We start from the raw sequence: 17,411 nt of genomic DNA, 5'->3' as shown, positions 1-17,411 counted from the left end.
GTCTTTTTATTGCACTTTATTGTTAGTTGATTATTTATGATATAGAAAATGTTAAATAAGCCTGCTGCTTTCAGCAATTGAGATTATTTCTTGCTTTCTATTAGCAGATATTGTGAGTTCAATTCTTCCTCTCTTTCTGTAGAGTTTCTTGTGTTTTTTACTGTAAATTGATATCATAATTGCACGTTAGGATGAATGAGTTAGAGAATTGAAGATATCTTGAATTGATCTTCCGCTCCATTGGGAATTCTATTTCCTTGTGAATTTCGTTACGATATAGACTGTAAAACCACACTTTGAATCTCTGCATCAATATAATTTAAAATCTTGAAATGACAGCATAACATGGCTTCAACTGTGATTTCAAAACAACAATCATTGCCTGTATATCATCATCACTGAGCATTTTGATGAGATGAGGTCGAGGGGTTTGAAAAAGTTAAGGGACACGAAAGGAGTTTGTAGTGTGGCAGATTAACCATATTAACTTACTTAATTGATGAGGCTATCAAGTTGTGACGCAATGAACTTCATATTTCTTACATATCGATAAAATATCAATTCCAATTGTGTCCCGCTTGTCACAATGGAAAGATGGGATGGATAGTTTGAAATACACAGTTCATTGAAATTCACCAAACACGAGACTACTCTCTGTGTGTGGAAGAAACCAATAATTAAATAACCTGGTGAGGATGATGGACGAATCTTTCGATCCGCTACGGAGCCGGCCTTGGAAATAAGATGAGCTACTGTAGAATTTGCCTGGCACATCCAGCTATATATGAATGTACATTTCATTTTTAAATAGTAAAATCCTTGATTATCCTCCCGGAACTCCTGCGGTTTTTGACATTAGGGGCTTTTTTTTTAAAAAAAAGGTTACACTGTTCGTATTAAACCCGATTGGCCGAATATATACCAATACATGTAGTTCGAGATCTGAATGATCTTGATATGAGTTAATGGATATTATGTGTGCTCATTTTTCATATTAACTATTGGGGGATATAATCTATTCAAACAGACCAACCCTGAAAACCAACAAGGACATACATTAATCACAACTTACTATCACCAGTGCTTCCAATCTCGATAACCAATTTGCCAAACTGGCTTGCATTCTTCATATCATCGAACAGCCCGTCAATGGCCTTGATATTATCAATTCCCTGTACAACGCGAGAAATAATAGGCTTGATCTTGTGTTCATTGACAAAAGCTATCATTTGCCTGAATTCCTTCCGAGACCCCATAGTCGATCCCTTGACTTCAATGTTTCTGAGGAATGCAGGAGTGATGAATGGCATCTTAGGCGAGACGGTCATGCCGTATACGGAGATCACGCCGCCAGCCTGTTGATGGGTTGTTAGCAATTTCTACCACTCATCTAGCGGAGAACATTTGTTTCCTCGGAAATCTAGGGCAAATTGCTTCAATCATACCTTCAGCAACTTAACCCCTTTCTCAATCGAATTACCGCCGGCGCCATCAATAATAGCGTCGAAATTCTTCTTGCCAGGCGGCAGCAACGCCAATGCCTTCTTTTCCCACTCATTGTCCTTGTAGTTTACTCCCCCCTTAGCTCCCAGCGCCACAGCCATCTTAATCTTCTCCTCGCTCGCGCTCGTCACAATCACATGCACACCCCTCGCAACAGCGAACTTTAGTACCATCAGTGCAACTCCACCGCCGATGCCGGTGATCACAATGGCAGCCCCCTTGCTCGAGTTCTTCGCTCCGGCCTTCGTCACCAGCGCTCGCCATCCCGTGAGGCCCGCCAGCGGCAACGCCGCTGCCTCCGCATCCGTCAAGTGCGTAGGTGCCTCTATAACCTCACCTATGTCAAGCGTGACATATTCCTGCAGTGTTCCCTTAGGATTGAACTTTGTTCCGCCCATGATTGAGTATCCCGTTGGAGACTCGGGGCCTTCCTCTGAATCATCCCAGCCGGTTCCCGGGTTCAGAATAACTCGCTTTCCGAGCCATGATTGAGGCTCATTGACGTCTGGGCCAGTGGAGATTACGATGCCGACTCCGTCCGCTAGCAGAGGTACACCAAAAGTTACTCCCGGGTACAGGTGTTGGCGGAGGAAAAGGTCTCGATGATTAAGAGCAGCAGCCGTTAGCTTTATGAGGAGTTCGCTGCCTTGTGGGGTTGGGATGGGAACGGTCTTGAGAGCGAGGGGGTAGTAAACTTGGCCTGGTTTGCCAGGTTTCCCATCTATGGGATCGATGGTAATGGAATAGGGCATGTTGCGGGCCAATTGGAATTGTGAGAAAATGGTGATTGATTGAAATATCTCCGTGCTTTTTTATTTGTTTTATTTAGTCCCTCTATGGGTTAATGTGTGAGATATCTTGGCCCGAGTTCGATACAGTGCATCAAAATTTCAATGATTACATTTGATTTTTGAATTGTCCCTGAATGGATATATCGGTCAGACGATGTAACTATTAGTTACAAATCAAGGGGGGAAAGCATATGCACCCACAAGCTGTCGAAAGGATGTGTGAGGAGCCAATTCCACCGTGAGATATATGTGGTGCTGTCGTTGACCGATATCAACTCTTTATCTTGAGATTATGTTTTCTAGGTTTAGCCGACGGTTAGTTAGCCGACATACCCTAGGGAGAGAGTAATGGTTCCTCGGTAAGCATAAGAATGAAGTTTATTATTTTAGGCAGATATCGGTAAAAGAAAGAAATATGGGAAAATAGGGTGTGTGAAGAACCGATATTGATCTCAATATCGAGGTCGCTGTTCAAACAGACAATCCGTCTGCTGCTGAAGAATAGCGCTGATAGTAACTGAATGATGTCTGACAGACACACCACTCGCATCAATGATTACGGACATCATTTTCGAATCTCAGCGAAATTACAAACGAATGTCCTGAAACGGCAGAAAAGTGGCACCGCAGGATTCTCACATAGCTAGTTATCCAAGTCAAGAGATGGACAGACGCCCAACACTGCGCTGGATGCATTGCCGGATAGTTTGTCATGAGAAATGGGAATCAGTTCTGGTATCGCGAAATTGTGTTTCTAAACAGCGTTGACAACTTCTTCTATATCTCTTTCACACGATGAATCTGAATCGTGAGGTATCGGATAAGAATAGCTCAGGATCCAATAAGTGAATAGCCACCATTTATTTCATTTGAACTAAGCTTCGCTCGTTAATATCTGTGAATTTCACCAGGCTTTTTTACAGCCACGGATCGCTCACTTCACCCCCATGTTAAACTACGACTTAGTTACGTCTGCTAAATTATATACAAAAATCAAGTTTCGAGCATGACAGCGTCTAGCGATTTCCGAATTCCGAGTAAATGAGTAAATGAAAGAGCTCTTTTGTGGCGTTTTCGGTGGATATTTTGGGGGGCGGCACTGGTCAGAAGCACTGGTTCGCTCAACACGAGGAATAGTTTGCTTTACTCGTTAACAACCCAGTAGGTAGGCTTGCTCTGGCTACGCTGAGATGTCAAATTTTTGCACAAGGGCCTTTATTCCGTGAAGATTATTCCTCTCAGTGATGATATCCAGCTGGAAAAGAGAGAGGAAAGGACTTCACATAACGTCATTAGCAGCAAAATAGATCTTAATGGCAACTGGATGTGACGTGCTAGATGGGGATCTCTATATCTAGGTTAGGATCAGCAGAACCTGTCGAATGGGCAATCTGTGCACAGGGGGTTGTTCATCAGAGTGCTGCCAGAATGTGAGCTCGAGAGGACGCCTGTACTTGTGAGGTCTAGTTCAAGAGTGGATTTCTATAAAACCTCGTTGCCCCAAATCATTGAGATTCAATGGTTCAAGATACAATGCTGAACGCTGTTCTCTAGCAAAAGGAGACTCTGCATACTGCCCAAAGCGTATATTGGCTTTTGTGTGTGCTCCGTTAGCACTTCTGACGGCCATTACACATAATATTCCATCATTCAACCCTGGTCGTTCCCCCGACCCATAACTACCAAGCGGGAGCCGTTAGTAATTACTTTTTGTTCAAGTGCACAACCACATAGCCGGGAAAGCAACCCTCTTTTGTGGCGTCCATAATCAACACCAATTCAATCCATCTCAACTAGTTATCCCGTGCAATCCACTCCACGGATAGTTACAATAAACCCCAAATCTAAAACGCCAACCTCGCGGCATTAAGCGTCATCCCCAACAACACAGCCGACGATGTAACAAAAATCAAAAACCGCCTCATGATCTTGTTGGTCGAGCACTGCACCAAACTATGAAGAACACGCAGTCCCACATATGTCCACGCCATTGCCACATCTGCTGAGCTGCCCCTGCGCTCATGCAGCAGCGCAACCGCAAGAGCAATGGCGTAGAACTGCGTCGGCTGCTCCATGAGATGGTTGTAGTTGTCCGCGATCCAGCGAATGTGGGGTGGGAATTTGTTCGCGAACTGCTCCTTGGTTATTGTGGGGTCGATGGTGACTTTGTACTTTTCAATAGCTGGGATGCGCTTGGAGTACATCCAGCCTTCGATGATGAATGTCCAGATATTGAGCGCGACGACAGGCCCGAGCACGCCGGCTTCACGCACGGCGGACATTCTGTTTCGCTTTTGCTTTTGGTTTTTTCGGGCGTCGAGCGCAATTGGGGGGATTTGCGCTGTTGTTCGCGTTGGGCGAATTTGGGGGGGGGGGGGGGGGGGGGGGGCTCTTTTCTTTTAAATGGCGGAAGCGCCTGGGAGGAACCCCCCTTTTCATATAAAGTCCACCATTTAGGGCGGATAAAACACCCGGGACCCCCCTTAAAACCCCGGGGACATTTTTTTTCCTTTTTCTTTTTTTTTTTCCCGGCCCTCGGGCACAATGGGGGGGTTTTGTTCTTTTTTCTCCGTGTGGGAAATTTGGGGGGGGGGGGGGGGGGGGGGGGTATAGGGATATTGATATTTTGTATTTCTATATTTGTGGGATTTTGGAAGTATGGAATATTAGTTATTCTATTGAACTCGAAAGGTGAAACGGGTGTCCATTGAGGATTTTAAAGGGTCGTGGATCTCTGTTGCCTGGTCCAGGCCTATTTTAGTATTCTTTATTCATTGGTTCGACCGCGGACTTCGACCGCGGGCTTGGCTTCAAAAATCATCCCTCCGGCACACAGAGTCTGCGGCGGCTCTGGATGCCACCCACGGCTGCCATGCTTGTGATGTAGTTACCCCGCTTTCGCTGTCCCCATGAACGGTTGAAGTTGATCGAAGATTTGGAACCAATTGCAATTAAATCCAGCTCGATAGGCATCGATGAGAGTCAATAATACTTGGTCGGAATCTGCGTCTTATAGGCACTGAACCTCTCTGACGCGGAAAGTAGTTAAGGGATGATGAAGGCATCCATCTCGTTCCTGTTTTGTGTATTGGTATAACAAGTTGTTATTGAACATATGGGATCGACGGGCTATTCTGAATAATGAGATCGTTGCTTACCTCATTGCATCAAACATGTAATAGAGTCTAAAGGAACATGTAAAATATTCTTCATCGATGAGCTCTGACAAACATAAGGCTTGCCAGGCGTGCATGGTTTTAAATTGCAGCCAGTAAAACCAACCTTCAGCGTGGTTTATGTTATGATAAAATCATGACACCATCTAGTTACATCGTACCAAACAATCTCTATGCTTGTAAATAACTCTAACCTTAACCTCCAACTTATTCTAATTCTAATCTCTAATTCTAATTTAATTCCAATCCTAATCTACACCTAACCCTGATGTTAAAAAAGAAGTGAGCTCAACTTGTAAACCACATTCAACTCTTTTTAAAGCCATGTTCAACTGTAAACACAGACTTCATATGTGGTTTATTATACTATAAATCGAGATATCCTCTCGTTAAGTTACATACGCTAATCATATCTCACATATATCTATATGCGCTTAATGGCGGTGATTTTGTCATATTTCTCAGATTCTTACTCTTAATTATTAAATTTAATTCTTAATCTAATCTAATACCCTTAACCCTGGTGTTGAGGGTGGTGAGGTTGAAGAGATATAATATATGTATCTATGTTGCAGCGTGACTCTAGTAGACTGTTGTTTTAGATGAGGTTGAACCAGAGTTGATAAAAACGTGGACCCAACTTCTTTACACATTAAAGCTGAACTCACTGGGAACAATGTTCAAACTGATTTTGATATGAGCCTCTATGCAGCCACCGACCACAAATTGTTGTTTATTTGAGTTATTCATAAATTTCTCCCTTCTTTCCTTATCTATCTGAACAAGCCAAACCATGTTCATTTCCTTTCAATGCTCTGTGGTGAAGTATGCTAAACAATCGGTCTGCATTCAATTCCATTTTTGCAGTTCATTATTCTGATTCCCCGCGAAGTTTGTTATCTCTTTTGCCAAGAGGGAAGGTAGTAACATATTGCCTACACGTGACGCGCTGTGGCCAAAGTGGCGTTTGACCATGAAAACCAAACTGTTACTCTTATATATAGGAGAATATTTGAACAATATTTTCCCAACAATAGGCGAGGAAAATACGCACGTTTTGGCGACACTTCGAACAAGCTCACGGACGTGGAGTATTCCGTGTAGAAACTCGCTGTATTTGGAAAATTGTGACGAAGAATGGGGGAGCGAAATATTGTGAAATTGGATTTTGGAAAATATTGCAATTTCCGGGAACAAGACACTGAAGAAGAAATGATTGGTTTTAGTTTTGGTTAGGAAGCGATTGGAAAGTGCTTGAGAACATAAGGATAGCAGTAAGGGCTTAAGACACAAGAGGTAAACAACCGATCAAACCGATCGATCAGATAAGAAATAAGACGGCAAACAGAATACAACCACAGAAAAGATCAGAAACCCGTCTTCAAGAGTCGCTAGATTCACGCCTGGTCAAGCGAATAGACACCATTCCACTCTCGATTTCTCGGACGGCCCCTTCGTCGCTGCTGGGCGAACCTTCCGGCGTTCAGTACCACTTCGATATGAGGCACGAACATGATACGACTGACAAAGCCGTCTAAACGTTCATCTTCACCGTTGCTCTGGAAGCGTGAACCACGGAGATTTGCGAGGCTATGAATGCTTGGATCGGGATAATTGGGGTTCAAGCTTATAATGGTTCACGAAGACGTCGTGGTGGATGGGGAGTGTGTTTTCGCCCTCTTCTTTAGAATGGAGAAAAGGCGATAATGTGATTCGCGGGGGGCCAGGGGAAATCCCGATGAAGGAGAGTGTGTCTGGAGTAGTGGGGATGTGGATGTCGGATATATTGGGTTTCCCGTGAGAAAACGTCTAAAGTTGAAGTAGACGGTGACACGGTCGAATACGGGCTCTTGAATCATGATGTCTGCATATGTGAGAGTCCGCACAGTATTCCATGTATCCAAGGTCTTGAGAGCCGAGACGTGCTGCTGGGTAAAAGAGGGGAGCCTGTGGAATCATAAATTCTCATGTAAATGATTTGATAGTTGTTTTGTAGGGGACTTCCAAAGTATCGACGTTCGGGAGGGGCATGCCAGTCTGGGTTGAAATAATAAATGGTGGGAGGGCGTTCTGGATGGTATTGCGCAGGTAGATTGTCCAAAACTTCGGGATCTAAACGGGGCGGTGGAATCCAGCTTCTCTCGTGTCTTTCCCGCCGATGGCGGAAAGGGGACGACATGATATGGTATGTTCCAATATAACGGGTTGGAATGAATAGAATATTATCTTCTCTGAGCTTCAGAGGCTCAGGGCGCTCCGCGAGAAGGGAACCCACCCGATAGATATATAATGGAACGTGGCGGCAGTAGAATTTAGTTTAGAGGAAATTTAAGTCTGACAAGACGGAAAGGGAATCTCCTTAGGAGGAAGAGGGAGGAGAGATATAATAATTCATTCTCCTGGACATATTACAACGCGTTTTCCTGACAAGGAAAATGTTTGCACTGTGTGCCGTGACAATCAACCACGTATGTGCCTTCATGAAGCAAGCTTCGGGGAAAGATGGAAAACATGGTATACAGCACAATCTCTGCTGAAAGTCCATATAGTCCACAAACAGCGCCGTCGACCCCCTCCATGATATAGGAAGCGGTTGAAAAGAAACAGCAAACCAGTTTTTCACTTTTAATGCATCATTCAGCCCGCAGTGAGTTGGTTAGCGATGTTTGCATCTTGATATACTGAGAGCCAGAGGAAAGATAAACTTCGAAAGTATTCTAAGGATATAGGAGGACTATATGAATCCTCTAGATGTCCCTGGAAGGACATACTCCGCGGTTATATAATAGACAAGCAGATCCATGAGCCACACGACGCGTCGTTGGCTGAATGAAGACAGATGTCCATCAAACTGGCTCGACGATGCGAGAATGATGCTGCCAAATACGAATGAGAAGCTAGTCTGGAGTACCAGAATTGCCAAATAAAGAGAATTTAGCCCGTATGAGGTGAAGTTCGCGACGATTGATGGATGTTTGGTTGCTTAAGTTGTACGTACATATTCGATACTGGAAGTGGGTGGCAACAAGGTGACAGTCGAGTGGCAGTATGATTAGTAGAATTATCGACCAGTCATTCCATCGACAGAGCAACCTTAACCGCTGAACGGGCATAAAGAGCCCGGAATCTGGGACGAGAAATTTAGCCCTTTTACATACATATGATCCGGATAGACACGTACAGAGTAGATGTACACGTATCTAGCCCTGGTTGCATTTCTTTCATTATTTTGGCGACAACTACCTTTCACGTCTTCTGGTCCTTCATGAAGCATGTGGATGTGGATTGACGAGATATGTAGCCAGCCCACCTACTTGCACCGACTTGTAGAGGAACAACATGTAAGGGAAAATATACTTTGTCAAAGTAAAGAAGAGCCGCCCTGCAGATATTATTTACTTTCTCATCGTCACGCCCTCGGCAGAATCTCGCTATAAACCACTAAAGATTTGCAAAGGCTATTATTAGGGAACGGATGAATTAATTAGGTCTAATACCTTCTTTTGGCGTCCCAGTCTTGCTTAATGAAAGGGGGGCGCTGAGTGGCTACAGTGTGCATAGTGTACAAGACTACTACCACCCCCCGCCGCTTATTGGCCTGGCACGCCCTTTTTTTTTGCCCACCCACTTAGTTTAAAGAAGGTGAAAACATAACCTTTCAACCTTCAACCTTCAACCTGCAACTCTCCAACACTCCAACCTCCGTCTCTTTTCTTCTGCAAATCTGCTTCGAATTCTGCCAGCCTTCCTGTCTTCCACTTCCTGTACCGTGTGCACCCAGTTGCCCACTCCCTCTAGCAAGCCCTTCCTCTTTTCCGTATCTTCTATTCTATCCCCACTTCCTCTATTTTAACTAGTCGCCTGACCTGCCTTTTTTTTTTTTTTTTTTTTTTTTTTACTGTTACCGCGACAGCAACCAACTGGACCCACCTCACCTAAATTGCCCCGTCACTGTCTATCAGTTTTTGTAGACATCTCGTTATAACGAATATCTGAGAATTTAGCTAGCATGCCTTCACCACTTCCATCAAGCTTTGCCTCAGCGGCAGCTGGCAACGTCCATGATTCGTCTGGCACAAGGAAAGACGGAACCGGAAGCGGGGAATGGTAAATGATCCCTCTTTGTTAACACATTCATTGGTCTTGCTCCCTCTGACTGGAAATTTTCGTGTTTTGTCGCATCTCTCTCCTATCATTGAAATTGGGACCGTCGTTTACCGCCATCTCGCCCACTGATTTGTGTGTTTTGTGTTTTGTCGTACTGGCATGCAAGCTAATTTGATATTCACCCTACTTTCGACCTACAGGTCTCGCACTCGTATGAATGGGGCTACTCAAACCTTCCGTCGCCCTTCTCTTGCAGCGAACTTATCTCATACCCGAGATAACGCGCAGACCACGTCGTCATCCACCTCTACGCCTTCTGTTGCGGCATATATCCCTCCGCATCTTAATTCCAACTATCATTCAGGTTCCCCGCGTACCGCCACATCCAGTGATAGCAGGTACTCCAAGGACCAACTTTTAAGTTTCTACAAGAGCCAGCAGGATTCGGGGAGCTGGGGAAAGCACATAACTGATTATTTCATGGCTGATTGGAACCCCCATGACGACAACGCCTCCACCGTTAATGGTAGTTGGAACAAACGGGAGGACATTAAAGATGGCCACGCCGGCCCCGAAGTTTGTTGGGATCATAGTGGACAGGCTCAGCCGTTGGCATTGACTGAAATGAACGATGAAGAAAAAAATGTATGTACAGGGCCTTTCAGGGGATCGTGTCGCTATAAGGCTGACCAGCATTTCTGTTTCTATAGTTGTTCTCTGGCTCTGTTAACTCCCCGTTAAAGCCCCCTCCCCAAGGTGGCTCAAAGGATAATTCCGGTGCTGGGGGAAATGCGGCTCGTAAATCGTCCGTCTCTCATTCCCAGTCTCATCTTGGATCCTTCAACACTTCCTCTCCAGGATCCGCACGTACCGCGCCACGGCGTCGTGGGACCGGTGATTCTTCGGTGAACCCAATGTCTCCCACTGGAAATTCTCGTTTTTTAAGGGACGATACGAGCATCTCCACTCCACCGCCATCGCTGCTTCGTCGAAAGACCGATTTCCGCGAGTCAGAGACGAAAATGGAGGAGAAGGATATGGAAAACAATTCCCGTGATACAGGTCTTGATATAAGCTCTCCATCTGGGACTCTAAAGCGCAGTACCACAGGCCCCGTTGGCACAACTTCAAGTGCTTCAGCCTCTCCGTGGCCCTCGTCCCACAACTCAGCTTTTTCTCCAATGGGTGCGTTTGGTAGCTTTTCTCTGGGGCCCATGGGCGGAACCTCAGGCAGTGGCGAGAAAAAGTCGGGTTTAGGTAGCCTACGTGGGGAAAGTCGATTTAAGGGTCTGCTTGCTAAAGAAAACTCTGAAGATGTCATGTCCAACGTTAAGGAAAAACCATCTCTTGCTGCTTTAGATCGTCTTCCCGAAACCGAGGATACCAGTCCGCAGGTGCAGCAGCAATCCTGGGGAGAGCCTATGAAGACACGCATGACTCGCAGTGAGACCAACCCTTTCGTCGATGAGCCACGGAGCGGGAGTGCAGCACTTGGTGGTCAGGACTTGGATGCTCCTGCGACTGGAACTTCTACATCTGGAATTGACCAGTTTGGCCTGTCCTTTGGCATGACATCGGGCGGACCCAGTTTTCGAGACCTTGTAGGAAGCCAGCAATACCAATCAGAGCAGACTCCCAATCATCATGTGCATGAGCCAATGAGTCCGACTAATACGAATCCTTACCAGAGCCCCCAAGGTGAGAGAGTTGATGCAGACGATATCGACACAGATGGTTCTGACATCCAACATACCCACTTGTCCGGCCTCAGTGATATACCGGAAGACCAGGGAATGGGTGGGTTTGGGTCTATTCGTCGAGGAGGATCTACAGTTGACCCCTCAGCTGGTGACCGCAGCCAAACATCAAGCGTCGGTCCGGGCCGTGGGTTTTCAAGCTTGACCGGCCTTGGCGGTCTACCATCTCTTGGATCTGCTGGTGGCTGGCCTACGAATGCGACAGCTGGTACTCCTACCCGAGAAAGATCTGGCTTTGCATCTGGGTTTGGTGATCCAATTTTTGGATCAATGGCAGATTTGCAATCCCCAAGTCTTGCAACTCTTGGAGGGGGTGGCTTCTTTGGATCGCATACCAGTCTTCCTGGTGCTGCTCGGGCGAGCAAAATGGGATCCCTCTTTCCTCCAGCAATGCAGGACCAGATGCGTGGTGAACAAATGCGCCCTGATTCCACAGGAATTGAAGGTTCAATGAGGCAGCAAGTTGAGAATAGGAACCTCGCCAGTACCAGCCCCTTTGATACTGGAATATCGAGGAGAGATACTGAGCAGGTTACACGAGGTGGCATTTTCTCTACGCTCGGTGGTCTTGATCTTGGAAGAGACGCATTTTTGTCTGGAGACAAACCCGGCCCTGTCAATCCGACCTCTACAGTTGCATCGTCCTATGCCCCTTTGCCCGCAGCCAATGCTTCAAGTTCCATTACACCCTCACAAGCATCAGTTGAGGGTACTGGCCAGCCGACCCAGAGCTTTTCCAGTGCCAGTTCATCGAACACCCAACTTCCGGCAACCCAACAGCGACAAATGGTTATGCCAGATCGGATGCGCTGGATCTATCGCGACCCTCAAGGCAACACTCAGGGCCCGTGGTCTGGACTCGAAATGCACGATTGGTTCAAAGCAGGGTTCTTTACTGCAGAGCTCCAAGTGAAGAAGCTGGAAGATGCGGAGTACGAACCGTTAGCTCAACTTGTTCGACGTATCGGCAATTCCCGTGAGCCCTTCCTAGTACCACAGATTGGAGTTCCTCATGGCCCTCCCTCGACTCAACCTGGTCCCTGGGGTGCGTCGTCATCTCAAGCTGGGGTCGCGCAGCCACCTTTCCCCACCAGTTTCCCCAGTTTTGGCACAACTCTGACTGCCGATCAGCAAAACGCTCTGGAGAGAAGAAAGCAAGAAGAACAGTATTTGATGGCGAGACAGAAGGAACACCTTGCACAACAACAAGTTCTTATGAAACAGATGGCTATGCAAAATCCACCTCACACTACTATGCATCCCCAGCTTCAACATCATTCCAGCGCCCATAGCCTTCATAGCCAACCAAGTTATGGCAACATAACCTCCTCAGGAGGATACCAGCCATCTCCAATACAGGGGCCTATTCAACCACCCCAGGCAGTACCAGGCTACTTTGAACCCAATATGCGACAACCGAATGTGCCCAACGTGCCCCCTCAAATGCTTCCCCAAGATATGATGGCTGTCCAGGAGGAACTACCAAATTTTGTTGATCGTATGAACATCAATCGCCCATCTCAGTTTCCTTTCAGTGCCGGCCCATCATTCGGTGCAAGACCGCAAGAAAATGTTGTGCCGTCCCAGCAAGTTGCATCCATGATACAGGACAGAGTTCGTTTACAACAAGAACAAGAACAGTTCGACAAAACCAAAGGAGATTCTATTTTTGACCAGCAAGCTCGGGATGAGCGTCTGAGACAATTCCATGCGTTGAGACGTCAAACCGATGATGACATTGTTAAGAGAACTGATGGACTCCCCACGCATCCCCCAACCATTCCTCCTGGAGACGAATTTGAGCATACGGACGATGTTTCCAAACCCCCTACTCAAACCCAACAGGAGCAGCCGCAGCAAACAGAGGCGGAACCCCTTTCTCTATCTCAGCAGGTCCAAAAAGCCGCATCCGCTCAGCGACAGCAACAGCAACAGCAACAGCAACAGCAACAGCAACAGCAACAGCAACAGCAACAGCAACAGCAACAGCAACAGCAACAGACGCAGCCTCCAGCCGTACAACCTGAGTCTCCTTGGGTGAAGGTCGATAGTGGCATCCCGCAGCCATTTCCTCCTCCACCATCACAGTCTCCCCTCCCTGCTCCTGCAGCACAACGCAATCGACAGAACGTAGCGGATGCTTTAGCAGCCAGCTCCAGATCACAAAGCCAGACACCAATTGAGACTCCAACAACATCCATCGCACCCTGGGCGAAGGAAACCATTGAAGCACCAAAGGGCCCCTCATTGAAAGAAATTCAAGAAGCCGAAGCTCGTAAAGCTGCCAAATTGGAAGAGGCCGCAGCAGCCGCGCGACGTGCGCTCTCTGAACAGGAACGCGCGAACAAACCTCCCGCCCCCGCTCCAGGCTTACCATCAACCGCCAACTGGGCGAGTTGTGGATCCCCCGCCACCCCACCATCCAGCGCACCGTCAGCATGGGCGAAACCCATAGCCGGCAAATCGCACCCTGGAATCTCTTCCTCCGCGCCCAAAAAGACTCTAGCACAGATTCAAAAGGAAGAAGAGGCCAGAAAGCAACGTCTGGCTGCTGCGAATAATGCTCATACTATTACTACCGCACCCATGTCTGCTGCCGGTAAACGCTATGCAGATCTTGCTAGCAAGATCGCTCCTCCAGCAGCGCCTTCGGGGGCATGGACCACAGTTGGAGCTGGTGGGAAGCCAAAACCGCAGCCCGCCGCACCTGCGGGACCAAGAGTTGTTCCTGTAGCTCCTGCGGCGAAGTCTAGACCAACGGCTGTCCTTACAAGACCGTCTGCGCTCGTTTCTTCGCAAACTGCTAATGCGAATAAACCCACCGAAGAACTCATGAAATGGGCTAAGAACGCGTTGGGAAAGGGGTTGAACAGCTCCATAAATGGTAAGTTCAATCTGTTAAATCACCCAGCTTCCCTGAAATAACAATATGGGAAGTCAAAATGCTAATAAAACTGTAGTTGACGATTTCGTCCAACAACTGCTCCTCCTCCCTCCTGAGACCGAAATCATTTCTGATTCCGTCTATGCCAACTCACAAACGCTAGATGGGCGCCGGTTCGCGGAGGAATTTATTCGTCGACGCAAACTTGCTGATAAGGGCATTGTCGATCCCGCCTCACTGAACGCTGGTAGCAATGGCTTTGGCACTACTTCCGACTCCAATGCTTCTGATGGGTGGAATGAGGTTGCTAAGAAGGGCCAGTCTGCTGCCCACCGCGAAGATACCAGCAATGCGCCGTTTAAGGTTGTGGCGGCTAAGAAAAAGGGGAAGAGGTAGATGATGTTGTAAACATTGGAAGGATGGTTTAGTTTTGCTTGGGGGATGTGGGAGGGGAAGTAGAGGGCTGCGTTAGTTCCCTGTGTTAAACTGCGGAAAAGCAATGTTGGATCTTACGGAAGAAGAGTTTGAGAGGTTTGTGTTTTGTTGATATGTTGGATTTATTTATTGTTCAATATGAATCTTGCGTTGAATCATTTTTCTCTTTGAGTATCTGTACAATTCCCACCCACCGTCCCCCTTTCATTCTTCAACTCATGGAAAGAAAATGATGTTACCCTTTCTTCTTCTTGATTTTCTGAACCTACGTGTCCAACTAGCTAACTTGACGACCCAATTTCTTGCTCTAGTAACACCACAGTGATCAAGGCTCCTATGATAACTTTAAACCCGCTTTGTTTGGTTTAAATTATGCACGATGTACTCCGTATTTCCTTGATTTTTGTTTACTTCGCCCCTGACCTTTGTCCGTCGAATTTACGCAGGCCATGTCTCCCTGTTTGAGTTTGTTTGTCTTTGGCAACATTTTACCCTCGATGCCTTCGCTGGGTTTCATTTATTAAATCAAGATGCCGTGGATTTCTTAGCTATGGAGTAACTGATTGACTGTATATGCTGTTGCGTCTGACCTTTTATCAAGGTTCCCGCAGGTTTCTTTACTTGTCTATTATCCTGTTAATGGGTGTATGGAAATATTTCACCCTGTTACCTTCTGACAATTGTTGAATGTTCAAGTCTGACTGAGATAAGTCCTTTTGGCTCCGTATAGTTAACTAATAACGTAATTCTTAAGCGAACGGAAATCCTAACCGAGCGGAAGATCAATTCAAATATTCCAACTAATTACATCTAACCTGAATTATTCATACTTAGCAGCAAATAATTAAACTAAAAAGAGTATTTTAGGTTTAAAGCATCTTATTTAAGAATTAATTGTAATTTATTATATATTTTATTTTATTTATATACTTCTATAATTATTAAATATTATTAAATATTAAAGTATTTAAAATAATAAAATATTATTAAATAATTAAATAAAAAAGTAAATATCATTATTATTTCAAATATATATATTTAAAAAATATAATATTTATATAATTAAAATAAAACTATACTATATTATAAATTTAATTTATAAATATAAATAAATATCTATAATTATATAATTTTAACCTTAAAGAAAATAATAATTAAATAAATATATAATAAAAAATAAAAAATAAAAATAAAAAATAATTGTTTCACATAATATTAATATAATAATAAAAATATAAAAAAATCATATATAAAATTTAATATTTTTAATTGTATTTTTTAGATTTAAATTTTATTTAAGTTTTAAATTAATTTTTTAAATAATTATAGTTAATTTTTATTTTCTTTATAAAGTGAATTAAAAAAATTTTTAACTTAATATTGAAAAAATACATTTAATCAATTAATAAAGTATATTTTTTAAGTATTTTTAAATATTTTTATTTATAAAACTATTTAATAATATATAATTTAAACTTTTAATTATATTTATAAAGTTTTTAAATTTTCTTTTATATAGAATTTTAAATAATTATATTAAATTTCAATTACATTATAAATAAAAAATAATTTTAATAATTAAATTTTAATTATATTTAAGAAAAAAAGTTTTTTATATTTTATATAATAAATTTTTAATTATTTTATTAATATAAAATTAAAAAAATAACTTTTATAATATTTTATAATTTTTAATACTATTTTTTATAATATTTATATAAGATAATATTCAAAATAAATAAATTTATACTTTTATTTTTAATTTAATTTATATTTTATTTTAAAATAAAATAAAATTTATTAATTTACTTTGAATATTTTAATTATAAATTTTTAATTATTATTTGAATATTTAAAAAAATTACTTTTTTGAAAATAAATTTTTAAGAAATAAATATATAAACTATTAAAAAATATCAGATAAAGTAATAATAATTATAAAGTTTTTATTAAAAATATAATTATAATAAAAATTATTTTTTTATTTATTATTATTAAAAAGATATTAATTAATTTATTTTTCAGTTTAAATATAAATTTTAGTTTTTAAAGTAAATTTATTACTTACATATTTAAATATTTTAAAATAAAATACTATTTATTTAATTAAATAAATTACTTTTATTTTAAAGTTTTTTTATACTTGTTCTTTAAAAATTATTATTTAAATATTTATTTAAATAGATATAAAAGTAATTATTAATTATATAAAAATATATTTTTTAATTATTTAATTTAAAATTAAAGTAAAATAGAGTTAATTAATTTAGTTTATATTTATTTTAAACTTAATATCTTATAAATTTACTTTAATAAAAAATTTATTAAATTAATAATTTTTTATTTTTCTAATTTATTTAATTTTTTAAAATAAATATATAAGTTTAAAATTATTTAATTATTTAATATAATTAAATAATTATAAAAAGTTAAAAAATTTAATATATTAAAATTAATATTTATTATAAATTAATAAAATCTGTATAAACTTTTATTAAAATATAATAAATATAAACTATTAATATTATTAATTTTAATTAAATTAAATAAAATATAAGTTTTTAAAAAAAAATATTAAAAATAAATATAAAATTAATTTATAATTTAAATTTAACTTAATTAAATTCTTTTAAATTTGTTCAAAAATTATTTAAAAATCAACTTTATAAAATATTTTAAAAGTATATTTTATTTAATTTACTTTTTTTAATTATATTTAACTAGGTTTAATCTTCATTCTATAATTTATAGATATTAA

General features: G+C 42.0%; 4 protein-coding genes across 4 annotated transcripts; 1 reads left to right on the top strand and 3 right to left on the bottom strand.

Annotated features, from left to right (window-relative positions):
• Positions 1–1,061: 1,061 nt before the first annotated feature.
• On the bottom strand, positions 1,062–2,255 carry PADG_12214 (uncharacterized protein; the record flags this gene model as incomplete). The annotated part of the gene is made up of 2 exons (XM_010764296.1): positions 1,062–1,355; positions 1,446–2,255. The coding sequence occupies 2 exons, from the start codon at positions 2,253–2,255 to the stop codon at positions 1,062–1,064; spliced, it is 1,104 nt and encodes a 367-aa protein (XP_010762598.1).
• A 1,883-nt stretch (positions 2,256–4,138) lies between these two features.
• Positions 4,139–4,576, bottom strand: PADG_06947 (uncharacterized protein; the record flags this gene model as incomplete). Its single annotated transcript, XM_010764194.1, has 1 exon — positions 4,139–4,576. One exon carries the CDS (start codon positions 4,574–4,576, stop codon positions 4,139–4,141), a length of 438 nt encoding a protein of 145 aa, XP_010762496.1.
• A 2,291-nt stretch (positions 4,577–6,867) lies between these two features.
• Positions 6,868–7,329, bottom strand: PADG_06946 (uncharacterized protein; the record flags this gene model as incomplete). The annotated part of the gene is made up of 2 exons (XM_010764046.1): positions 6,868–7,060; positions 7,112–7,329. The coding sequence occupies 2 exons, from the start codon at positions 7,327–7,329 to the stop codon at positions 6,868–6,870; spliced, it is 411 nt and encodes a 136-aa protein (XP_010762348.1).
• A 2,150-nt stretch (positions 7,330–9,479) lies between these two features.
• PADG_06945 (uncharacterized protein) lies at positions 9,480–14,614 on the top strand (the record flags this gene model as incomplete). Its single annotated transcript, XM_010764045.1, has 4 exons — positions 9,480–9,577; positions 9,778–10,222; positions 10,288–14,218; positions 14,295–14,614. The coding sequence occupies 4 exons, from the start codon at positions 9,480–9,482 to the stop codon at positions 14,612–14,614; spliced, it is 4,794 nt and encodes a 1,597-aa protein (XP_010762347.1).
• Positions 14,615–17,411: the final 2,797 nt, after the last annotated feature.

This window comes from Paracoccidioides brasiliensis (genome assembly GCF_000150735.1).
Source record: "Paracoccidioides brasiliensis Pb18 unplaced genomic scaffold supercont2.10, whole genome shotgun sequence".
In the NCBI taxonomy this organism is placed as follows: Eukaryota; Fungi; Ascomycota; class Eurotiomycetes; order Onygenales; family Ajellomycetaceae; genus Paracoccidioides; species Paracoccidioides brasiliensis.
The sequence above is the reverse complement of the archived record's forward strand: the minus strand, read 5'-3'. Positions and strand labels throughout refer to the sequence as shown.